General features: G+C 41.3%; 1 protein-coding gene across 2 annotated transcripts in view; it reads right to left on the minus strand.

Annotated features, from left to right (window-relative positions):
* Positions 1 to 274: 274 nt before the first annotated feature.
* The window catches only part of LOC139376463 (proline-rich protein 12-like), a 58,588-nt gene continuing 32,568 nt past the window's right edge, over positions 275 to 26,294 (minus strand). The window contains exons 7-15 of one of the 2 annotated variants that reach the window (XM_071119084.1): positions 23,854 to 24,302; positions 23,585 to 23,701; positions 22,651 to 22,781; positions 20,298 to 20,752; positions 16,872 to 16,991; positions 9,531 to 9,628; positions 5,874 to 6,005; positions 2,658 to 2,753; positions 275 to 1,775 (exon numbers count right to left, since the gene is read on the minus strand). In XM_071119084.1, coding sequence (XP_070975185.1) covers positions 1,641 to 1,775; positions 2,658 to 2,753; positions 5,874 to 6,005; positions 9,531 to 9,628; positions 16,872 to 16,991; positions 20,298 to 20,752; positions 22,651 to 22,781; positions 23,585 to 23,701; positions 23,854 to 24,302 — 1,733 coding nt within the window. In that variant the 3' untranslated portion in view covers positions 275 to 1,640. Of the gene's footprint in view, positions 1,776 to 2,657; positions 2,754 to 5,873; positions 6,006 to 9,530; positions 9,629 to 16,871; positions 16,992 to 20,297; positions 20,753 to 20,853; positions 20,947 to 22,650; positions 22,782 to 23,584; positions 23,702 to 23,853; positions 24,303 to 26,294 lie in introns of those variants that run through there. The other variant, XR_011627932.1, reaches the window with a different exon arrangement.

A 26,294-nucleotide genomic window follows, 5' to 3' on the forward strand; every position in this document is an offset into this window, starting at 1 on the left:
CTGACATTGTAATTTTACCCACCCCATGACAGATGGGCTTCTTTGCTGGACATGCACAATCAGGACATGCGCAATCAGATAGCACATGTCGTGTTTCGCTTAACAGGTTGTACGAGGAAAGTCGCTGTATGTTATACCTGGTTTAAACGCCCCATGAGCAAAAATGCTGCGTCTTCAATTTATTTTTCCAGCTTCTACGTCACCAACAGCTCTGGGTAACTTCCCTTCTGTAATCTAATCTATTTCATATACATTAATGGACTTCAACAACAAATTGTTCTTTGCCGTTTTTATTTGTGTTTCAAATACAGGAGAGTTATTTAAGGTAGACTCAGCGATATGACGTGGATGCAGAAAGTAAACAGCATAGTGGGTCAATTTCCGCACCAACTAAAAGGGTTGAAGCGCGAGGCTCAACTTCTCCACTGTTTTGGTCCCGTGGCTACCAGGCTGCAACAGTGTGAAGCGAACCCGTTCACATGCTCAGATACTGTATATGACAGAGAGAAGTCTTGCATCTCACTGATCTCAATATCTGCGATGCTGCTCGTGGCAAAACATTTCGCTGAGTATCTAATGTATAAACAAAGATTTGTCAAGAACTGTACAATATTTACAGACTGTCTTTCCAAGGAAAAATGCCCCCCCCCCAAAATATATCATCGTAATATGCAAAACATCACACATAAAAATGAAATGACCATTTTCTCTTTAAATATTACTAATTTATAACCATTCCTGTAAGGGAACTTGATAATGTTTCTCTCTCTTTGCAGCTGCATGATTCTGATGACCTAAAGCACTACAATGTCGGTTTTAAATATACCCATTCTCTACAGACAAAGTTGATGCCACGTTTCCGTCTCATCCACCCATCTTTTGTGTCAAAGAAAAAAACAAGACAGCTCGGATATGTGGGTGTACGTACAATAGAACGTTTAACGTGAAAAATGTTAATGCTAAGGCGGCATCCCAGCACTTGTGAGAGTTTGTTAAAATCCTCCTCATATAAATAATTGAAATGGGTTTATATATTATCACATAGCTCACCGGTGCCGCTGCCTACTGTCGCATAGAACGAGTGAGAGAATTAACACCGTTATGTTGCATCCTTTCCACAGACAAGCCATATATTCACACCGCTCACTGCACTCCTCTAATGCAATGTTTAAAAACAAATCATTTATGTAAAAACAGACAGTAATAGATTCTCCGAAACGTTTCTGTCTGACGCACAGTTTTACGATGTCTGTGAGGCAATCCACGTGACTAGGTGCAATAGCTCCTCCTTCTGCCTTCGGTGTATTTTCTCACCTTGGTCTTTGCCTCCTGATTGGTCAGTACAATCAGGTACAACACCAGCTCCTGTGGGGTCATCATCCATTCTCAAGGTCAAGTCAATTAATTGCTAGATTTTTGTCAATGAACTAAGGAGGTCGCTCTCCAAGGTCACACCTACCGACCCTCTTGTTCCTCGAGTTTCAAGTTGTCCGTCGGACCCACACGACTCCAGGTGGGATGGGACCTCTTACCCCGTTCCCCTTGTTCGCCCACCTCACCGTTCCTGGGGCCTAGTTTCTGTGCCTTTTGTTCTTTCGCTTTCTCTTTTCTTTCTGTCTTCCATCCCCTCTGTCTGTGGCTCAGGCCTTGGCGCTGAGTGTGAGCAGCTCGATGAAGGAGTTGAAGAGGGTGTCCAGCCAGCCCTGGTTGGCCATACACTGCTGCACCACCTCCTCCTGCCCAGGGTCCTCAGCTGCCTGCTCTATAGTGTTGGTCTGCCAGGGAAACACAAACACAATATACAGTATATTTAGACTATGGTAACATGTCTATTTGGTAAAATAGAAGTACATGTGTCAAGGCTATGGTGTGTCTACCCATGGAATAAACATTATCTATGCTGGGTAAACACAATATTAATATAAACTAGAGCTGTCAAGGTTTATGTGTTAATGTGTTACAGCTTGTGACTAGTTCATGTTGAAGAACATGGATAACCTAGGCCTGGCTGATCTGTCGTCTTCTGTAGAACTGACAAACATAGTTGGACATGTTGATATGCTCCTCGTTTCAGAAATTGGGAGAACACTCATTTAGAATGCCTGAAGCTATAACAGTGTGTGTGTGACTATGTGTAAGTCTTAAACTTCAAGAACATTGATACGAGGGAGTAAGCCTACTGAAACATTGAGAGCATTTTGTTTCTGATACAAATAATTGTGTGTTTCTGGCACTTACAATCAAAGTATAGTATGCCTGTAACTCAATGAATGCCCTGCTTTTTAGAGCCAAATTTGATCAATTTCAAAAATTGCAATTAAATCGTGATTAACTACTGAAAGATCATGCAATTATTTGTGTTTGTTTGACAGCGTTAATATAAAGACAATATTTAGAATTCCTATCAACCATTGTTGATTAGCAAATAATTTACTCTGTCAGCAGGGGATTTCAACCACAATATATCTGGTGTGTTTAAGCAAGGATAAAAGAATAAAAGACATTTGGGTAATATTTCTGCTGGGTAAATTGAAACAATATTTAAATAAACCACAGTAGGGGGAGACACAAATAACTGTTCTTGATACAATATCAACAAGAGAAATATATATCAAATAGGTGTATCTAATACAATAATATAAAATACATGTCCTTACCTCTTTCTTGCAGTGTAAGAAAGTATGATATTTATAATGATGCAGGGAGTGATAGAGGCTGTAGATCCGACATGATTCTGTTGACAGTTTAAGGTCCTGGGGGAAGACAGATTGAGAATAAAATCCACCTATATAGTCAATGTTCAACAGTGCGTCATGAGAATGCACATGACACGCACACCTGCAAACACCTACAAACAAACTATCAACTTATGGGAGAGATGGGCAACACAACCTAGCAGCTGTTGAACTGATTGTTGGTAATGCCTTTAACACAAAACACCCACTCACTGCAAATACCCACAAACACACCCGCCCCCTCAAAAACACATACACACAAAATACTTGATTTGAATCCACAAATTACATTACAATTCAACGGACAAACAGTGCCTTCAGAAATGATCCACACCCCTCAACTTATTCCACATTTTGTTGCATTACGGACTGAATTCAAAATTGATTACATATATTGTTTTTCCTCTCACTCATCTACACACAATACCCCATAATGACAAAGTACAAAAATGTTTTTATTATTTTGTGCAAATGTATTGAAAATTAAACGCACATCTCAAACACCCCTGCCTCCAAACATGTTAGAATCACTGTTGGCAGCGATTACAGCTGTGAGTATTTCTGGCTAAGTCTCTAAGAGCATTGCACACCTGGATTGTACAATATTTGCACATGATTCTTTTTAACATTTTTCAAGCTCAGTCAAGCTGGGTGTTGATCATTGCTAGACAGCCATGTTCAAGTCTTGCCATAGATTTTCAAGCCGATTGAAGTCAAAACTGTAACTCGGCCACTCAGGAACATTCAATGACGTCTTGGTAAGCAACTCCAGTGTAGATTTGGCCTTGTGTTTTACGTTTTGTCCTGCTGAAAGGTTAATTTGTCTCCCAGTGTCTGTTGGAAAGCAGACAACCAGGTTTTCCTCCAGGATTTTGCCTGTGCTTAGCTCTATTCCGTTTCTTTTTTATCTTAAAAAACATCTCCATAGTCCTTGCCGATGACAAGCATACCCCATATCATGATGCACCCACCACCATGCTTGAAAATATGATGAGAGGTACTCAGTGATGTTTTGGTGTTGCCCCAAACATAAGGCTTTGTATACACATTTTCTGCCTTATTGCAAACAGGATCCATGTAGTATTTGTATTCTGTACAGGCTTCCTTCTTCTCACTCTGTCATTTAGGTTAGTATTGTGCAGTAACTACAATGTTGTTGATCCATCCTCAGTTCTCCTATTACAGCCATCCAACTCTAACTGTTTTAAAATTCAGCATTGGCATCATGGTAAAATCCCTGAGCGATTTCCTTCAGCTCCGGCAACTGAGTTAGGAAAGACGCCTGCATCTTTGTAGTGACTGGTTGTATTGATACACCATCCAACGTGTAATTCATATCTTCACCATGCTTAAAAGGATATTCAATATCTGCTTTTTTATTTCTACCAATAAGTGCCCATCTTAGCAAGGCATTGGAAAACCTCGCTGGCCTTTGTTTGAAATTCACTACTCCACTAAGGGACCGTACAGATAATTGTATGTGTGTGGGGTACAGAGATGAGGTAGTCATTCAAAAATCATGTAAGACAGTATTATTGCACACAGAATGAGTCCATCTAACTTATGTGATTTACGCACATTTTTACTCCTGAACTTATTTAGGCTTGCCATAACAAAGCGATTGAATACTTATTGACTGAAGACATTTCAGCTTTTTATTTTGAATTAATTTGTAAAAGATTCTAAAAACATAACTCCATTTTGACATTATGGGGGTATTGTGTGTTGGCCATGACACAAAATATCAAATGAATCCATTTTAATATTCAGGCTGGAACAACAAAATCTGAAAGAAGTCTAGGGTTGAGAATACTTTCTGGAGTCAATGTATATGGACACTCGGGGATACAGAAAGCACATTTCCAATACAGCTTAGCTGCCCATGACAGCTGACACAGAGCAGTATCTAGCTAGCTGCTTTGTCTGTCTTATGCAGGCCTGCAATCTGAAGGCCATGTACACGGCCGAGGCTCCCAAATATCAGTACCACCACTTTGCACTGGTAACTGGTGTACAAATTACCTCGACTAACCTGTACCCCTGCACATCGACTCAGTAGTGGTACCACCTATATATAGCCTCGTTCTTGTTATTGTGTTACTTTAGTTTATTTGGTAAATATTTTCTTAACTCGTTCTTGAACTGCATTGTTGGTGAAGGGCTTGTAAGTAAGCATTTCACGGCGCATGTGACAAATAAAGTTTGATTTGAACGTTTCAACAAAATTGGGATCCTTAACGTTAAGAAGAATCCCTAACCCAATAATCAAAAAATAAAATGTACGTAGATGCAGAAAGTAAACATCATAACATCACAACACAGTGGGTCAATTTCCGCAATTACTAAAAGGGTTGACGCGCAAGGCTCAACTTCTCCTCTGTTTTGGTCCCATGGCAACCAGGCTGTGAAAAGCGTGAAGCGAACCTGCACACATACTGTGTGTGAAATGTTGTATCTCAATATCCTAGCCTATTCATTGATGATAGGCCCCGCTTTACAGAAGTTGAGACATTGTGAGATAGAAACTGTGAGATACAGCTATTGATTGCCAATAGACAGGCCTAGTGCACAGTTCTGAATGTCTGCCTGGTGGCCGACCTGACTCTATCGTGACCCTCCCCTCTCTCCGTCCCTCGCTAGCTCGCTATGAAAGATGCAAGTATTTATGTTCTCGAAAGTACACCATCTAAATTTGCCTACTCTGTTAAACAAATACTGGATCTTGACACTTGGGAGTTGACGTCGGAAGGCGACGTGCAAGGAGTCGAGGAATCAATTATTTTGGAGACGACTCCACCACTACGTCATCGTCGGTAAGAGTTGGAAAAATGGCTGAGAAAGGCAAGCGACAGCAGCAAAGTCCTGTGTGGCAATACTTTTATACATTTCTATCGTTTTAATGGAAAACCGATAAAGCAGTTTAAACATTAAATAAATGTTTTCCATTTGTCACATCTCTACTGGTAATCAAGGCGGGTGATAATTCAGCAACTTGGCAGCAAAGGTCTGCTCCATATAGGAATCAAAAGAGCAACCCACCTCCAAAATGAGCAACTCCCTCTGGCCTCCCCACACAACAACATCTGGCATATTTGGCATGCAAAACCAGCCACATCAGAACTGCCGACAAACACACACCTGTGGTTTGGGTAGGCTCTTCTTGACTCTGTTAAGGGTCTTGCGGTTGTAGCCCTCCCCACTGAGCCGCATCCACACAGCTCCTGAATCCAGGGGGTCTGCCGCCATGTGAGGATACATGTGCAGGGTCTCCTAAGAGAGAAAATGGAAGGAAACCACACACACAACCAGTCAAAGGTCTGGACATAAAAACTATTGAATGAGTAGATATTTGTACTATTGTCTAAACTAGAATAATAGTGAAGACATCAAAACTACAAAACCCATGGAATCATGTAGTAACCAAAAAAGGTGTTAAACAAATCAACTAAATATTTTAGATTGGAGATTCTTCAAATTAGCCATCCTTTGCCTTGGCAGCTTTGCACACTCTTGGCATTCTCTCAACCACCTTCTTGAGGAATGATTTTCCTTCCGTCTTAAAGGAGTTCCCACAAGTGCTGAGCACTTGTTGGCTGCTTTTCCTTCACTCTGCGGTCCAACTTATCCCAAACCATCTCAGATTGGGTTGAGGTTGGATGATTGATGGAGTGCTGCATCAGATGACACTCTCCTTGGTTAAATAGCCCTTACACAGCCTGGAGGTGTGTTTTGGGTCATTGTCCTGTTGAAAAACAAATGATAGTGGGACTAAGAGCAAACCAGATGGGATGGCGTACGGCTGCAGAATGCTTTGGTAGCCATGCTGGTTAAGTGCGCCTTGAACTCTAAAAAAAAATCACAATCAGTGTCACCAGCAAAGCACCCCCACACCTCCTCCATGCTTCACGTGGGAACAATTGATGCGGAGATCATCCGTTCACCTACTCTGCGTCTCACAAAGACACGCGGTTGGAACCAAAAATCTCAAATTTGGACTCATCAGACCAAAGGACAGATGTCCACGGGTATAATGTCCATTGTTCGTGTTCCTTGGCCCAAGCAAGTCTCTTCTTCTTATTGGTGTCCTTTAGTAGTGGTTTCTTTGCAGAAACTCGACCATGAAGGCCTGATTCACACAGACTCCTCTGAACACTTGATTTTGAAATGTGTCTGTTACTTGAACTCTGTGAAGCATTTATTTTTGCTGCAATTTCTGAGGCTGGAAACTCCAATGAACTTATTCTCTGCAGCAGATGTAACTCTAGGTCTTCCTTTCCTGTGGCAGTCCCCTCATGAGAGACAGTTTCATCATAGCGCTTGATGGTTTTTGCAACGGCACTCAAAGAAACTTTCAAAGTTCTTGAAATTTTCCGTATTGACTGACCTATAATCTACTGGTCCATCATTTAAGCCGTCAATCATGTAATGTGTTGGTCCATCATAAAAGTAATGAAGAAGGAAATACATTTCACAAATTAACTTAAGGCGCACCTGTTAATTTAAATGCATTCCAGGTGACTACCTCATTAAGCTGGTTGAGAGAATGCCAAGAGTGTGCAAAGCTGTCATCAAGGCAAAGGGTGGCTACTTTGAATATATACATACATACATACATACATACATATACATACATACATACATACATACATACATACATACATACATACATACATACATACATACATACACACACACAGTTGAAGTCGGAAGTTTACATACACTTGGGTTGGAGTCAATAAAACTCATTTTTAAACCACTCCACAAATTTCTTGTTAACAAATTATAGTTTTGGCAAGACAGTTAGGACCTCTACTTTGTGCATGACACAAGAGGTTTTTCCAACAATTGTTTACAGACAGATTATTTCACTGTATTACAATTCCAGTGGGTCAGAAGTTTACATACACTAAGTTGACTGTGCCTTTAAACAGCTTGGAAAATTCCAGAAAATGTCATGGCTTTAGAAGCTTCTGATAGGCATCATTGACATCATTTGAGTCAATTAGAGGTGTACCTGTGGATGTCTTTCAAGGCCTACCTTCAAACTCAGTGCCTCTTTGCTTGACATCATGGGAAAATCAAAAGAAATCAGACAAGACTTCAGAAAAAATATTACAAGTCTGGTTCATCCTTGGGAGCAATTTCCAAACGCCTGAAGGTACCACGCTCATCTGTACAAACAATAGTACACAAGTATAAACACCATGGGACCACGCAGCCGTCACACCGCTCAGGAAGGAGACACCTTCTGTCTCCTAGAGATGAACGTACTTTGGTGCGAAAAGTGCAAATCAATCCCAGAACAACAGCAAAGGACATTGTGAAGATGCTGGAGGAAACAGGTACTAAAGTATCTATATCCACAGTAAAATGAGTCGTATATCGACATAACCTGAAAGGCCGCTCAGCAAGGAAGAAGCCACTGCTCCAAAACCGCCATAAAAAATCCAGACTACGGTTTAGAACTTTTAGGAAAAATGTCCTCTGATCTGATGAAACAAAAATAGAACTGTTTGGCCATAATGACCATCATTATGTTTGGAGGAAAAAGGAGGAAGCTTGCAAGCCGAAAAACACCATCCCAACCGTGAAGAACGCGGGTGGCAGCATCATGTTGTGGGGGTGCTTTGCTGCAGGAGGGACTGGTGCACTTCACAAAATAGACGGCATCATGAGGCAGGAAAATGATGTGTATATATTGAAGCAACATCTCAAGACATCAGTCAGGAAGTTAAAGCTTAGTCGCAAATGGGTCTTCTAGATGGACAATGACCCCAAGCATACTTCCAAAGTTGTGGCAAAATGGCTTAAGGACAACAAAGTCAAGGTATTGGAGTGGCCATCACAAAGCCTCGACCTCAACCCCATAGAAAATTTGTTGGCAGAACTGAAAAAGCATGTGCGAGCAAGGAGGCCTACAAACCTGACTCAGTTACACCAGCTCTGTGAGGAGGAACGGGCCAAAATTCACCCAACTTATTGTGAGAAGCTTGTGGAAGGCTACCCAAAACATTTGACACAAGTTAAACAATTTAAAGGCAATGCTACCAAATACTAATTGAGTGTATGTAAACTTCTGACGCACTGGGAATGTGATGAAATAAATAAAATCTGAAATAAATCACTCTACACTATTATTCTGACATTTCACATTGTTAAAATAAAGTGGTGATCTTAACTGACATAAAACAGGATTTTTTTTACTAGGATACATTTCAGGAATTGTGAAAAACTGAGTTTAAATCTATTTGGCTAAGGTGTATGTCAACTTCCGACTTCAACTGTAAACATATTTTTTTCGTTTTAGAACACCTTCATTCAAGGGTTTTATATTTTTACTATTTTCTACATTGTAGAATAATAGTGAAGAGACATTACAACTATGAAAAATAACGCACATGGCATCATATAGTAACTTTTACAAAGTGATAAACAAATCCAAATATATTTTAGATTCTTCAAAGTGTGTGCGTGCATGTATTCTTGCCCACTACCGTTCAAAGGTTAGGGGTCATTAAGAAAGTGGTAGGCATGCTGTGTAAATCAAATGATACAAACCCCCCCAAAATCTATTTTAATTCCAGGTTGTAAGGCAACAAAATAGGAAAAATGCCAAGGGGGTGAATAATTTCGCAAGCCACAGTAAAAACTATAGATTAGGGCCATTTATTTATTTTTTTTACTGATTTTCTTATATGAACTGTAACTCAGTAAAATCTTTGAAATTGTGGCATGTTGCTTTTATATTTTTGTTCAGAATATATACACATTTACAGTATATTCAGAGCAGGTTACCTGGTGCTGAGTACTCATGTTTACTCTCCTCATCAGTCTCCTCTTCTGTTCCACAATGATGCCATCAATCTTCCTCATTCCAGGGAGGTACAGCTCATCTGAGGGAACCAATGGAGATGGAGAGGAAAGCCTGATTAAATGGATATGTTTCAAATGACTGTCAATCATTCCAAACCTGGGGAGGCTAACCAGGGGCATATTCAGGTGATGAAATGTTTTGCTACATAGCGGAACGGTTTGTACTGAACCTAACGCTTTCCCACAATGCTGTGCACTGTTCAACATTCCTCAATGTATGTTTGCTCCTGTTTGGTGTGTGTGGCCTGATCAATATGGGTGTAGGGTTGCACATTTTGGGGAATATTCAGAGGTGGAAACTTTCCGTGGGAATATATGCAAATTAATATTAATACCATTTAAAATGTAGATGTTTTTTGCATTGGCTATAATTTACCTATATTAAAACTTTCCCTTATCATAAGTAGACAATTGCAAATAATTAAATCCTTCCAATAGAAATTAAAAAACAAAACAATTTAGCTACGTATTGAACTTTAATTAAATTAGTTGACTCTTCACATGGGATGACTTCACTGAACAACAACAAAGGGAATATTGAATGATACCCAATGATCCATCGCATCTCCCAAAAACATTTAACATACATCTGTAAAATGATAGTCTAGAAACTAAAGCTTTGGCTGTCTTCCTCTCAGGTTTCTATATCTTCTCCCTGGACCACCTCAATGTCCACCTCTTGAACATCAGACTCTGAGGCCTCATCTTCACTGTTACTTTCCAACCTTGTTGAGGATGGCTCGTTGTCAGGCTCAAAACAACTCAAATTTGCCCTATAGCCACCAATTTTTCAACCCTTGTATTGGTCAGCCTGTTGGGTGCTTTGGTGTGTGTTCCCAAACAAGGACCAGTTGCACTCTGAGGTGGCTGATGTTGGTGGGAATTGGAGGATGATGGAGGCAACAGGGGAAAGAGCCTCAGATCCACACAGTCCCTTCCACCAGGTGGCTGATGAGATACATTGGCCCGACTGCCATATTGCATCTCCATCCCAAAGCCCTTGCTTGGAAGTGTACTTCGCCAGACTGCCAAGAACATTGCCCTCATCCAGGCCACAGTAGTGATGACACCATAGGCCTTGGTGATCTCTGCACCAGACAGGATGCTCTTGCCAGCATATTTGTGGTCCAACATGTATGCATTGTTTATGGGCTTCAGGCAGAAGTCTTCACGCTTTTTGATCATTTCAGAACTGCAGTTTCCTCTGCTTAGAGCACCAGTGTAGTGGGCAAGGCAGGTATCTTCTCTTACATCTGAAAGCAGAGTCTGAACATCAGACAAGATGGCATTTTCTCCCTTAATCCGTGCAATGGCTACTGCTATAGGTTTCAGGAGTTTCAGGCTGCTTACCACTCTCTCCCAAAATACATCATCCAGGAGGATCCGCTTGATGGGGCTGTCCATATCGGCAGACTGATACAGCTTGGAGAGACTCCTTCCCCTCCAGGAGACTGTCATGATGACAACACCACCCCAACGGGTGTTGCTGGGCAGCTTCAATGTGGTGTTCTTACTCTTCCCACTTTGCTTGGTGAGGTAGATAGCTGCTATAACTAGATGACCCTTCACATACCTAACCATTTCATTGGCTCTCTTGTAGAGTGTATCCATTGTTTTCAGTACCATGATGTCCTTGAGGAGCAGATTCAATGCATGAGCAGCACAGCCAATGGGTGTGCTATGAGGGTAGGACTCCTCCACTTTAGACCAAGCAGTCTTCATGTTCGCAGAATTGTCAGTCACCAGTGCAAATACCTTCTGTTGTCCAAGGTCATTGATGACTGCCTTCAAATCATCTGCAATGTGGAGACTGGTGTGTTTGTTGTCCCTTGTGTCTGTGCTCTTGTAGAATACTGGGTGAGGGGTGGAGATGATGTAGTTAATTATTCCTCTCCCACGAACATTCGACCACCCATAATTGATGATTGCAACAGTCTGCTTTCTCTATCATTTGCTTGAACTCTGTTGAACTCTGTTGAACTCTGCGTCCAGCATATGAGTTGTTAAAGCATGTCTGGTTGGAGGAGTGTATGCTGGGCGAAGAACATTCACAAATCTCTTACAATACACATTGCCTGTGAGCAGAGGTGAACCAGTTGCATACACAGCTCGAGCAAGACATTCATCAGCATTTCTCTGACAACCTTCCTCCATTGAGTAAAAAACAACATCTGATTCAAGGAGGACCATGAGCTGTTGCTATCGATAAGGTGTCTGAGTCATCATTTTCACCTCGAATAGAAGTAGAGGGACATTTGTCAGAGGTTGGTTGTTGTGAGCACAGAGGGAACTTTATGCACTTGGCCAGATGATTCTGCATATTTGTTGCATTCTTCACATATGATTTGGCACAGTATTTGCAAATGTACAGTTTTTCCTTCTACATTAGCTGCAGTGAAATGTCTCTACACATCAGATAGTGCCCGTGGCATTTTCCTGTAAAGATTTGAAAAAAAAACAAGTAAAAAAAAATATATATACAGATAAAAAGTTAAGCAGTTAGATGAAACAACTCCTTTGTAAGATCTTTATTTTTTATGAAACATGTATGGAAACAGGTGAATTAACACTCAGTTAGCAGGCTCAAGCAAGCTAAAACCCACATAGTGGCAACAACTAACTAGCAGAAATTGTTAACAAGTTATAAATTATTTAAACACTTTGCTGAAGGCTACTATTTACTAGTTCACAAAAACAATCATGCATGTCGTATAAAATATATTCACCCCACCCAGTATTGTAATCAAAACTTACCCGAAAGCATGTAGTCCTTGGCTCAGACAGTGTAATAGTGTGGGCTCAATAGCATCTCATTAGTGTGCAAGATCTTGAGAATCAGCTGTACATGTGATGAAAGAATGCACTGTGCATGCAGAGGGTTGCAATTCCATTGAATTGGGGATAGTTTAACCAAAATATGCCACAAGACCTAGAATTGCCTTATGTGTATCCCACAAAAAAAGGTTCACTGTTATAATTTAAGCAACATTCCAGGGCTTAACTTCCCATGGAAAATTTCCGACCCTTTGCAACCCTATATGGGTTTGAGCATTTGAAATCTTAAAACCAAACACAATCACAACATTCACCTGGTCGTTCAAAACAGCACTGTTTCCATTCAAATGAACGTTGCACGTTTGGCACTGCCTTCCCTTATCAAACTCTTTACCGACATATTACAGCAGATATGACAACACTAGTTGCTTTTCAGAAATGAGCACGAAACAATCAAGGGAAAAGGTCAGAAACGATCCCTAACCTTATTTACACTGTATGGCCGACCCAAATAACACTGTGCTGACTCAGATACTTTCTTCTCGCCTTGTCCTTTCTAGAATGGTTCCAGCAGCTACGGTGAATGAGTAACCAGGCTAGCCCAGTTCAGCTCGGGTCTTTAGTGTGAATCGGGCTACAGTGTCCCTTTATATCAATTACATCTAACTCTTAACAAGAATGACTTAGGGCCAAACCCTCAACTTGGGATACGCACGAGGCAACTTGTGCTTGACAAAAAACTTTGACGTATTGCAAGATTAATGTCCATTGCTTCAGTGTTGAACCTTTCTCTGCCCCAAGGGGCATAGGAAAGTTAGGGTTTGTCCAAAGGGTGGCGGGTAAGTTAGACGTTCTGCACCTGTTCGGGACAAATCCTAACTTTAACTCTCTGGATGCCACTGGGATGTGAGGTGAATGAGGTGAAATGTTATGAATAGATCAGACATGATAGATCATCATATCTGAACACTAACTTTGAGCGCTCCTGAACAGGGCTGTCCGTGTTTATTAGGACACACCGAGATCAGTTCCAAATTGTCCCTACCCATGTCAGTCCAATTTCTTCCATTTGGAGCCAAATGAACATGACCTAGGCTAGGGCTACAAAAAATCGAATTGCTATTTATTTTACCAAATATAGCGGTCTGATTTGCGATATAGATCGAAACACGAGTCTACTGTTGGAATCATAGAAGTAGAATGGCATTTAAGAAGCAAAGTGGAAAGCAGCATTGTTCTTATTTGGAACAATCGGTTAACTGCATTTGACCTAACAGAGCAGCATGCTTATTTTGAATCTAACAGTGGGGAGGAGGAACTGCGCAGCTTGAGTGCGCTGCAAAGCTTTTTGTGTGTGGGAAGCAGCTGCAACAGGAGACAGGGAAAGAGACGACAGAATAAACTATGACGATATTGACAAAAATCCATATCACGATAAAATACATTTTTTGCAATACTGATAAATATTTTTTTGGGAAGGTGCTCTCTGCCTTTTTTACATAATCTCAAAGAAATGTCCATAATATAAGTAAGCCTAAGTAATTTGGTTATCAGGTGGATCCAGCAAAAGGCTGCAAAGGAAGGCATAATAAATATTTTCCCCAACTCAACTTTATTCAAAAAAGTGTCACTCACATTAAATTGAGATGTGGACAATTGACATGGACAAAGTTCCCAGCGTTATGTCAAAATCCTTCTGGGTAACTTTACCTTTCATTGTAAACAAAAAATACATTTTCCAAACCCCTGATTACAATCTCAACTGTATTAGTTCTTTAGTTTCAACCATTTGAAATGAGTAGCTAAATAACAAAAATATTAAAGCATTTTGAATAATAGGCTGAATATTATCCTAAATAATAAATATATCAGCAACAAAAAGCGCTTCTCTTAAATACACTGACCAAAAATATAAAAACACAACTTATGTTTTATGAGCTGAAATAAAAAAAGACTGCAGATATTTTCCAACAAAAATGAGCACAAATGTGTTTACATCCCTGTTAGTGAGCATTTCTCCTTTGCCAAAATAATCCATCCACCTGACAAATGTCAAGAAGCTGATTAAACAGCATGATCATTGCACAGGTGCACCTTGTGCTGGGAACAATGAAAGGCCACTAAAATGTACAGTTTTGTCACACAACACAATGCAACAGATGTCTCAAGTTGAGGGAGTGTGCAATTGGCATGCTGACTGCAGGAATGTTCACCAGAGCTGTTGCCAGATAATTTCATGTTCATTTCACTAACATAAGCCGCCTCTCGTTTTAGAGAATTTGCCGTACGTCCAACTGGCCTCACAACCACAGACCACGTGTAACCACGTCAGCCCAGGACTTCCACCCGGACAGCAGATGAAACTGTGGGTTCGCACAACCGAATCATTTCTGCACACTGTCAGAAACCGTCTCAGGGAAGCTCATCTGCTTGCTCGTCATCCTCACCAGGGCCTTGACATCACTGCAGTTCGGCGTCATAACTGACATTAGTGGGTAAATGCTCACCTTTGATGGCCACAGGCACGCTGGAGAAGTGTGCTCTTCACAGATGGGTCCCTGTTTAACTTCTTCGATATAGGGGGCGCTCTTTTAATTTTTGGATAAAAAAGTTCCCGTTTTAAACAAGATATTTTGTCACGAAAATATGCTCGACTATGCATATAATTGACAGCTTTGGAAAGAAAACACTCTGACGTTTCCAAAACTGCAAAGATATTGTCTGTGAGTGCCACAGAACTAATGCTACAGGCGAAACCAAGATGAAATTTCATACAGGAAGTGCCCCAGATTTTGAATGCGCTGTGTTCCAATGTCTCCTTATATGGCTGTGAATGCGCCAGGAATGAGCCTACACTTTCTGTCGTTTCCCCAAGGTGTCTGCAGCATTGTGACGTATTTATAGGCATATCATTGGAAGATTGACCATAAGAGACTACATTTACCAGGTGCCCGCTTGGTGTCCTCCGTCGAAATTATTGCGTAATCTCCAGCTGCGAGCATTTTTCCATTTGGTTCAGAGGAGAAACCCAACTGCCACAAATGATTTATCATCGAATAGATATGTGAAAAACACCTTGAGGATTGATTCTAAACAACGTTTGCCATGTTTCTGTCGATATTATGGAGCTAATTTGGAAAAAAGTTTGGCGTTGTAATGACTGAATTTTCGGGTTTTTTTCTTAGCCAAACGTGATGAACAAAACGGAGCGATTTCTCCTACACAAATAATATTTTTGGAAAAACTGAACATTTGCTACCTAACTGAGAGTCTCCTCATTGAAAACATCCGAAGTTCTTCAAAGGTAAATAATTTTATTTGAATGCTTTTCTTGTTTTTGTGAAAATGTTGCCTGCTGAATGCTAGGCTTAATGCTATGCTAGCTATCAATACTCTTACACAAATGCTTGTGTAACTATGGTTGAAAAGCATATTTTGAAAATCTGAGATGACAGTGTTGTTAACAAAAGGCTAAGCTTGTGAGCCAATATATTTATTTAATTTGCGATTTTCATGAATAGTTAACGTTGCGTTATGCTAATGAGCTTGAGGCTATGATTACGCTCCCGGATACGGGATTGCTCGACGCAAGAAGTTAAACTGTACCAGGAAGATGGCAGACAGCTTGTATGGTGTTGTGTGGGCGAACAGTTTGCTGATGTCAACGTTCTGAACAGAGTGCGCCATGGAGGCGGTGGGGTTATGGTATGGGCAGGCATAAGCTATGGACAACGAACAAATTGCATTTTATCAATGCCAATTTGAACGCGCAAAGATACCGTGACGAGATCCTGAGGACCATTGTCGTGCCATTCATCCCCCAGTCATTCATTTTACGAAATGAAAATGAAAGACAGGTTATCCTGCAAATTCAGCAGGATATGGTGGGAAATAGGCTATTAGAAGTGCCATCATTATTTAATGAATTATATTGTTAATGTGGTCTTTGGTGTGCTTATCAATGTCCTTTTCCCCCACTCTTAATTAAAATAATTATAATATTGATAGGAAAGTTTTACAGCGCATGAAGTTTCAAATGCATGTATTTTAATATGACTATTTTTAGTAACAAAAGAACACCTGACTAATAAAAATATTTTAAAAATCAGTCATCTTCCTCAAATATGGTCCAGAGAAAATGGCCCATTTTTTGCGAGAGTGATGGAATCTAATTTGAATGGTCCTCAACTCAAACCTTAAACACTTCATTCAGGATGAAGAGTTAGCAGGTTAAAGCTAAAGCATTCGTTGTCATAGAAATGTAGTAAAAGGTGAGCCACCTTCATGTCAACGGTTATCCCAAGTTAAACAAGGAATTGACCAAAAGTAAGCACAGTAACTTCTCTATCTTCGTGGTTCACCCCTCAGGGCTGTTTGTGTATTGTGTGGTGTGCGGGTTCTGCTCCCACCGTCTGTGTCCTCCAGGGTTTGGATCATGTCGAGGTCAAGGGCCGTGTGCATGTGTGTGTGTGTGTGTTGAGCGCTCACCTTCTGTATCCTCCAGGGCTTGGATCATGTCGGGATCCAGGGCCGTGCTGACCAGCATCTCCACATAGCTCCTGAACATCTCCCGCATGGCCCGGTTGTTCACCCTGCCTTGCACTGTCACTGCATAGAGGTTACACACACACACACACACACACACACACACACACACACACACACACACACACACACACACACACACACACACACACAGGGTTGTCACAATACCTGTAGCAGAAAAAACAGGCATAATGGTTTCTTATGTTGTAACTAGAGGTCGACTGATTAGGATTTTTCAACGCCGATACCGATTAATCTGCCAATTTTTTTAATTTATTTGTAATAATGACAATTACGACAATTACAACAATACTGAATGAACACTTATTTTTTACTTAATATAATACATCAATGAAATCAATTTAGCCTCAAATAAATAATGAAACATGTTCAATTTGGTTTAAATAATGCAAAAACAAAGTGTTGGAGAAGAAAGTAAAAGTGCAATATGTGCCATGTAAAAAAGCTAACGTTTAAGTTCCTTGCTCAGAACATGAGAACATATGAAAGCTGAAGGTTCCTTTTTAACATGAGTCTTCAATATTCCCAGGTAAGAAGTTTTAGGTTGTAGTCATTATAGAAATTATAGGACTATTTCTCTCTATACAATTTGTATTTCAAATATCTATGACTATTGGATGTTCTTATAGGCACTTTAGTATTGCCAGTGTAACAGTATAGCTTCCGTCCCTCTCCTCGCTCCTCCCTGGGCTCGAACCAGGAACAGATCGACAACAGCCGCCCTCGAAGCATCGTTACCCATGCAGAGCAAGGGGAACAACCACTCCAAGTCTCAGAGCGAGTGACGTTTGAAACGCTACTGGCGCGCGCTAACTAGCCAGCCATTTCACTTCGGTTACACCAGCCTCATCTCGGGAGTTGATAGGCTTGAAGTCATAAACAGCGCAATGCTTGACGCACAACGAAGAGCTGCTGGCAAAACGCACAAAAGTGCTGCTTGATGAATGCTTACGAGCATGCTGCTGCCTACCACCGCTCAGTCAGATACTTGTATGCTCAGTCAGATTATATGCAACGCAGGACACGCTAGATAAACTAGTAATATCATCAACCATGTGTAGTTAACTAGTGATTATGATTGATTGATTGTTTTTTATAAGAAAAGTTTAATGCTAGATAGCAACTTACCTTGGCTTACTGCATTCGCGTAACGTAACAGGCAGTCTCCTCGTGTACAACGAGAGGCAGGTGTTTATAGCGTTGGACGAGTTAACTGTCCAAGATTGACATTTTGATTAAAAATCGGCCCTAACTAAATCTGCCATTCCGATTAATCAGTCGACCTCTAAACAAATGTGACACTGGGTTACTACTAAACTCCACGCTATAGCACATAATGTAACATAACACTCCTAAATGGCCAAAGAGCTTAGTCTGCATTCTGTTTTCCTTTTTGCCATGGAAAATGTTGTACCGTATTATCATGACAACCCTACACACACAGCTCTACCTATCTGCCAAATACATTCCTGAAAGCTTCTCTTTTCACCTTCCCTTCTATTCACTGCCTGGCGCACCCAAACAAATATATTCACACCCCTTGACTTGTTCAATATTTTGTTGTGTTACAGCCTGAATTTAAAATTGATTAAATTGAGATTTTTGTCACTGGCCTACACACAATACCCCATGAAGTGTGTGTTTTGAAAAAAATTTAAAGCTTAAATTTCTAGAGTAAATAAGTATTCAATCCCTTTTGTTACGGCAAGCCTCACCCAGTCACTACAAATATACAGGCGTCCTTTCTAACTCAGTTGTCGGAGACAAAGGAAACCGCTCAGGGATTTCACCATGAAGCCAATGCAATAATAGTGTTTAACATAAATGTTGAATGACTAACTCATATCTGTAACCCGCACACACAGATAATTTTAAGGTTTCTCAGTCGAGCAGTGAATTTCAAACAGATACAACCAAAGACCAGGGAGGTTTTCCAATGCCTCGCAAAGAAGGGCACCTTTTGATAGATGGGTAAAATTTGTATAAGCAGACAATTAATATCTGTTTGAGTATGGTGAAGTTACTAATTACACTTTGGATGGTGTATCAATACACCCAGACAAAAATACAGGTGTCCTTCCTAAATCAGTTGCTGGAGAGGAAGGAAACCGCTCCGGGATTTCAGCATGAAGCCAATGGTGACTTTAAAAAAACTACAGTGTAGGATGGCTATGATAAGAGAAAACTGAGGATGGATCAACAACATTGTTGTTACTCCACAATACTAACCTAATTGACAGAGTGAAAAGAATGAAACTTGTACAGAACCAAAATATTCGAAAACATGAATCCTGTTTGTAACAAGGCACTACATTTAAAAAAAATGTTGCAAAGAGGCATTCAAATAATATTGCAAAAAATGGGGCAAAGAAATTAACTTTTTGTCCTCAATTGTTGTTTGGGGCAAATCCAATACAACGCATTACTGAGTACCTCTCTCCATAATTCCAAGCATAGTGGTGGCTGCATCATGTTATGGGTATGCTTGTAATCGTTAAGGACTGGAGAGTTTTTCAGGATAAAAATAAATAAACAGAATGTAGGCAAAATCCTAGAGGAAAACCTAGTCCGTCTGCTTTCCACCAGACACTAGGAGATGAATTCTCCTTTCCGCAGGACAATAACCTAAAACACAAGGCCAAATCTAAACTGGAGTTGCTTACCAAGAAGACAGTGAATGTTCCTGAGTGGCCGAGTTACAGTTTTGATTTAAATCTACTTGAAAATCTATGGGAAGACCTAAAAATGGTTGTCTAGCAGGGATCAACAACCAATTTGACAGAGCATGAAGAATTTTGAAAAAAATAAATGGTCAAATGTTGCACAATCAAGGTGTGGAAAGCTCTAAGAGAGACTTACCAGGAAAGAGTCTAAGCTTTAGTCACTGCCAAAGGGTGCTAATACAAAGTATTGACTAAAGTGTGTGAATACTTATGTAAATCAGATATTTCTGCATTTAATTTTCAATGAAATTTGCAAACATTTCTAAAAATATGTTTTCACTTTTTCATAATGAGATAGATGGGTGAGAAAAATATAAATGTAATCCATTTGAATTCAGGCTTTAAGAGTATGAATACTTTGAAGGCACTACGTTCCAATTGGCACCGTAATCCCTTTATAGTGCAATTGTTTTTTACGGGGGCCCATAGGGCTCTGGTCAAAAGTAGTGCACTATATAGTGTAACAATCAATAATCAGTACAAGACTGCTTCACAAAATAATAAAGTATTACAGTGGAAATAGCTTTTTACTCAGAGAATCTCCATTGAGAATGCGTTTTAGTCCTGGACTAGGCTTAATCTGTGTCTAAGAAACTGGCCCTACAGGCAAAAAAAAGCTTCTTACTCTCATCCTCGCTGGCTGCCTCCTCAGAGGAGTCAGAATCAGATGACGAGGGGACCCCCTTCAGCCACTTCATCTTTTTCGGAAGAGGTTCCGCCTTGACCTTGGCTGGCTTCGACTTGGGAGGGCGCTCTACCGTCTTCCCTTTCTCCACTCCCCCTTTCTTCTCCTTCCCTCGTTCTGTCGTTGTCACTGCGGCGGCCCGTTTCTCGGGCTTCTGAGACGGCTGCACCCTCTTCTCTTTCCCTCTCTGCTTCTCTTTCTCCAACTCCTCTTTCACTACCGCAGCCGCCTTCTCCTTCTCTCGCTGTTCGTTCTTTGCCCTTGTTCTCTCCCTGGGCTCACGCTGCACCGGCTCTCGCGCCGGTGCCACTCGCTGCTCCCTCTCCTCCTTCTCAGCTCGGGGCGGGGTCTGGGTGGTGAGAGGCGGAGACGCCATTTTGGGGAGGACCTGTTGCCTGTTGAAGAAGAGTAGAGAATTGAATAAAGAGAAAGCAACCATATTTCAGATGCCCAGTTCTATAACCACCCACTTCCAACCAAATAGATGACTACTAACCCTAATTTTGTGGGGGTCATGCCCTCTCACCCCCCTAGCTGGCAACTTTTTTCAGAATGCTGGCTACTTCAGATTTTTGGGAACACTGGATGGCTAGATGGAAGTACAAACACCATGTTAGCTCTTTAGGCTAGTATTTTCCTCTTATGCCTTGTCCTTGGACATTGAACAGGACAGCACGCTCTGAAAAGTAATACAATTTCGGACAACACTGTCCTATGAACTGTTCAATGACAAGGTGGAAGAAAACCTGAGAAGTGAAGGCATATACAATGTACAGTTGAAGTCGGAAGTTTACATACACTTAGGTTGGAGTCATTAAAACTTGTTTTTCAAACACTCCACACATTTCTTGTTAACAAACTAAAGTTTTGACAAGTCGGTTAGGACATCTACTTTGTGCATGACACAAGTCATTTTTCAACAATTGTTTACAGACAGAATATTTCACTTATAATTCACTGTATCACAATTCCAGTGGGTCAGAAGTTTACATACACTAAGTTGAATGTGCCTTTAAACAGCTTGGGAAATTCCTGAAAATGATGTCATGGTTTTAGAAGCTTCTGATAGGCTAATTGACATCATTTGAGTCAATTGGAGGTGTACCTGTGGATGTATTTCAAGGCCTACCTTCAAACTCAGTGCCTCTTTGCTTGACATCATGGGAAAATCAAAAGAAATCAGCCAAAAAATTGTAGACCTCCACAAGTCTGGTTCATCCATGGGAGCAATTTCCAAACACCTGAAGGTACCACGTTCATCTGTACAAACAATAGTACGTAAGAATAAACACCATGGGACCACGCAGACGTAATACCGCTCAGGAAGGAGACGCGTTCTGTCTCCTAGAGATTACTTTTTGGAGAAATGTCCTCTGGTCTGATGAAACAAAAATAGAACTGTTTGGCCATAATGACCATCGTTATGTTTGTAGGAAAAAGGGGAAGGCTTACACGCCGAATAACACCATCCCAACCATGAAGAACGCGGGTGGCAGCATCATGTTGTGTGGGTGCTTTGCTGCAGGAGGGTCTGGTGCACTTCACAAAATGGATGGCCTCATGAGGAAAGACAATTATGTGGATATATTGAAGCAACATCTCAAGACATCAGTCAGGAAGTTAAAGCTTGGTCGCAAATGGGTCTTCCAAATGGACAATGACCACAAGCATATTTCCTATGTCGTGGCAAAATAGCTTAAGGACAACAAAGTCAAGGTATTGGAGTGGCCATCACAAAGCCCTGACCTCAATCCTATCCTAAATTTCTTGCCAGAACTGAAAGTGTGTGCGAGCAAAGAGGCCTACAAACCTGACTCACTTACACCAGCTCTGTCAGGAGGAATAGGCTAATTGAGTTTGTAAACTTCTGTCCCACTGGGAATGTGATAAAGAAATAAAAGCTTAAATAAATCACTCTACTATTATTCTGACATTTCACATTCTTAAAATATAGTGATGATCCTAACTGACCTAAGACAGGGAATTTTTACTAGGATTAAATGTCAGGAATTGTGAAAAACCGAGTTTAAATGTATTTGGCTAAGGTGTAAGTTAACCTCCAACTTCAACTGTACATGTCTAAAATAAAGCCATTTTCACGCAAGACCGACGGCTATAGGCATGTATATTATTGTTCTGGCTTTATCTAGCTCTATTTGTGATTTTACCTTAACTGACTGGCTTGCTAGGTAATCAATCGTCTGACGATAACCATCTGATTATGTGTTAACTTGCACGAGGTGCATTTGAACTTTTCATGACGCAGTCAGGAAATAGGTGTATAGATGGGTACCTCAGTCCGGATGGTCTGTGCCAGGGTCGTCGAGAGCACACTCTCACATAGTCCTTCTTGTTGATGTTCTCCAGGAACTTGACGTACAGGCGCTGGTATCGCCTCTTGGCGTCACCAAAGTAGCCCAGATACTAAGAAAAAGAAAGAGCAGCCATTTTGTTTATTGGGATGCCTAAGAGCTACTTATTTAACAGATAGTCATCCTGGTGTCCACACAAATCAGTGGGTCTGCAGTTTATTTGGTTCTATATTCATAGTGTCTCAGAGTAGGAATGTTGACCAAGGACCAGGTTCCCACTGTCCATTTCTTATCATCCAAAACAAAAAATAGTCAGCATGCTGATCTAGGAACAGTTTTAGATCTCAGGAATCACGTTAATATGATATAGCACTCGTAAGATGCTCAGCGACTGCAATTAAGAAGACCTGAAACCTACAATCACACAGTCGGGGAAAGCAGTGATCTTGATGTGGAACGTCAGTGGAACCTTAGGCACTTAATTGTGGAAAGGGTACTGGGAGAGACTATCCGAACTTGTCCTATGCAACGCTCATTTTCATTTACGAAATGTTTAAGACATTTTCCGATGCGTGCCCGCCCTGCTGATAGACAGAAACATGCATTCTGTGTTGACATTGAGCAGTGATCTTCATGTGTTGGGTCAGTGGAACACAAAATTAAGAGTACAGATTATTGTATGGGAAAATATACAAAAGTTTCTGAGAAAGATCATTTGAAAAATACAATCGTATTGAGTGAATGTATTTATTGAGATGAAAATGCAATGAATTGATGGTTCTATGTTGATTTAAAAATATACATTTACAGATTAAGGTTGAGAGGTCTGGCGACAAGAAATTCTTTGAGGGGAAAAAAATGGGGTATGAATAGTATGAATACCACTGTGCCGGGTGGACAGACCGACTGACTCACATTGCTGGTGGCACAGAACTGCCTCTGTCCGTTCTTAATCTCAGGGCTGAACTTCTGCAGCAGGGCTTTCTGCACCCTCCAGATGGGGGGAGGTTCTCGACCGGTCTTCAGGGCCAGCTATGGAAAGAGGGGTGAGGGATTTAATGCATACTGAACACACACACAATCAACTTATGGAACAGATGGACTACATTGAGAAACAATCTAACTGTTGATCTGGTGGTTAGTGATGCCTTTATTATGTTAAAAACTGCAACACACACAAATACCTTCATAGTTCCGATGTCTTCTACGCGCACCACAAACTCGTCCCTCTCTCGGAAAATGCCTTCCCCTCCACTCTCGCTCTTGTCATCCTCGCTCTCTCCAGCAATGGCGGCGTCCTCCTGCTTCTGGGCCACGTGCAGCGAGGTGACCTGAGGGGCGGGGGCGTCTTCCGGGGACGCGGGGGGCTCCAGTGCTGGCTCGGGGGAATCCGAGGCCGGGGGAGTCTGGGAGGAGGGAGGGAGGGTGGCGGGAGCAGGAGGAAGAGAAGGAATGGAAGGAGGGAGGGGGCTCGGAGGTTGAGACTGCTTCTGTTGTGCCGCCTCTTGTGGGGGCAGGGGTGATGAAGGGAGAGAGAGGAGAAGTAAGGGGGAAGGTGGGGGAGAGGGAGAGAAGGACTGAGCAGGGGAGGCGGAGAGAGGTGAGGGACCGACTGGTGCCACTGGTGCTGAGGCTGGAATAAAAGGAGATAAGTGGTGATTTTTCTTCAAGAATCAAAATGCAATTCCACACCATATTCCACAAAATATTTTTCAGATCATAGAATATGAGGAGGGATGTTAAACATGCTTTTCACATTTGTAACAAACACACCAAAACAACTAAGAAAATCATGATGAAAGTGGCCATTTTAGGCCCTTTTTAGACCTCTACAGTGCAGTCGGAAAGTTCAGATCCCTTGATTTTTTCCACATTTTGATATTTTACAGCCTTATTCAAAAATTTATTACACCCCCCCCCCCTCAACAAACTACACACAACACCCCACAATGACAAAGTAAAAAACATTTTCTATAAAGTTTTACAAATGTATATTTTAAAAAAAATTCTGAAATAACATTTGCATGAGCATTCAGGCCATTTACTCAGTACTTTGTTGAAGCATCTTTGGAAGTGATTACAGCCTCGAGTCTTATGGGGTATGACGCTACAACCTTGGCACACATGTTTTTGGACAGTTAGTTTTTAAAATGTATTTAACTAGACAAGTCAGTTAAGTGCAAATTCTTATTTACAATGACGACCTACAATACCTCATAATGACAAAGCGAAAACACTACACGCTTGGCGCACCTGTAGTTGGGGAGTTTCTCCCATCCTTCTCTGCAGATCCTCGCAAGCCCTGTCAGATTGGATAAGGAGCGTTGCTGCACAGCTATTTTCTGGTCTCTCCAGGGATGTTCGATTCGGTTCAAGTCCAGGCTCAGGCTGGGCCACTGAAGGACATTCAGTGACTTGTCCTGAAGCCACTCCTGTGTTGTCTTGGCCGTGTGCTTAGGGTCATTGTCCTGTTGGAAGGTGAACCTTCGGACCAGTCTGCGGTCCTGAGTACTCTGGAGCAGCTTTTCATCAAGGATCTCTGTACTTTGCTCTAGTCATCTTAGCCATGATCCTGCCTATTCTCCCAATCCCTGCCAATGAAAAACATCTCCACAGCATGATGCTGCCACCACAATGCTTCACCAAAGGAATGGTGCCATGTTTCCTCCAGACGTGACACTTGGCATTCAGGCCAAAGACGTCAATCTTGGTTTCATCAGACCAGAGAATCTTGTTTCTCATAGTCTGAGAGTCTTTAGGTCCCATTTGGAAGACTCCAAGTGAGCTGTCATGTGCTTTTTACTGAGGAAATGGCTTACGTCTGGCCACTCTACCATAATGGCCTGATTGGTGGAGTGCTGCAGAGATGGTTGTCCTTCTGGAAGGTTCTCCCATCTCCACAGAGGAACACTGTCAGAGTGAACATTGTCAGGGTCAACTCCATGAATAAGGCCCTTCTTTGGGACCACCAGCTCTGTGTTCTTCAGGACCTTCAATGCTGCAGAAATGTTATGGTACCATCCCCAGATCTGTGCCTCGGCACAATCCTGTCTCGGAGCTCTACGGAGAATTCCATCGACCTCAGGGCTTGGTTTTTGCTCTGACATGCACTGTCAACTGTGGGACCTAAACACATGTGTGCCTCTTTCCAAATCATCTGAAGGATGAACAATGGAAACAAGATGCACCGGAGCTCAATTTCGATTCTCATAGCAAATGGTCTGAGAACTTATGGAAATTAGGTATTTTTTTAATACATGCAGTGGGGCAAAAAAGTATTTAGTCAAGTTCTCCCACTTAAAAAGATGAGAGGCCTGTAATTGTCATCATAGGCACACTTCAACTATGACAGACAAAATTAGAAAAAAATTCCAGAAAATCGCATTGTAGGATTTTTTATGAATTTATTTGCAAATTATGGTTGAAAATAAGTATTTGGTCAATAACAAAAGTTTCTCAATACTTTGTTATATACCCTTTGTTGGCAATGACAGAGGTAAAACGTTTTCAGTAAGTTTTCACAAGGTTTTCACACACTGTTGCTGGTATTTTGGCCCATTCCTCCATGCAGATCTCCTCTAGAGCAGTGATGTTTTGGGGCTGTTGCTGGGCAACATGGACTTTC

Source organism: Oncorhynchus clarkii, chromosome 20 (genome assembly GCF_045791955.1).
Source record: "Oncorhynchus clarkii lewisi isolate Uvic-CL-2024 chromosome 20, UVic_Ocla_1.0, whole genome shotgun sequence".
Classification (NCBI taxonomy): domain Eukaryota; kingdom Metazoa; phylum Chordata; class Actinopteri; order Salmoniformes; family Salmonidae; genus Oncorhynchus; species Oncorhynchus clarkii.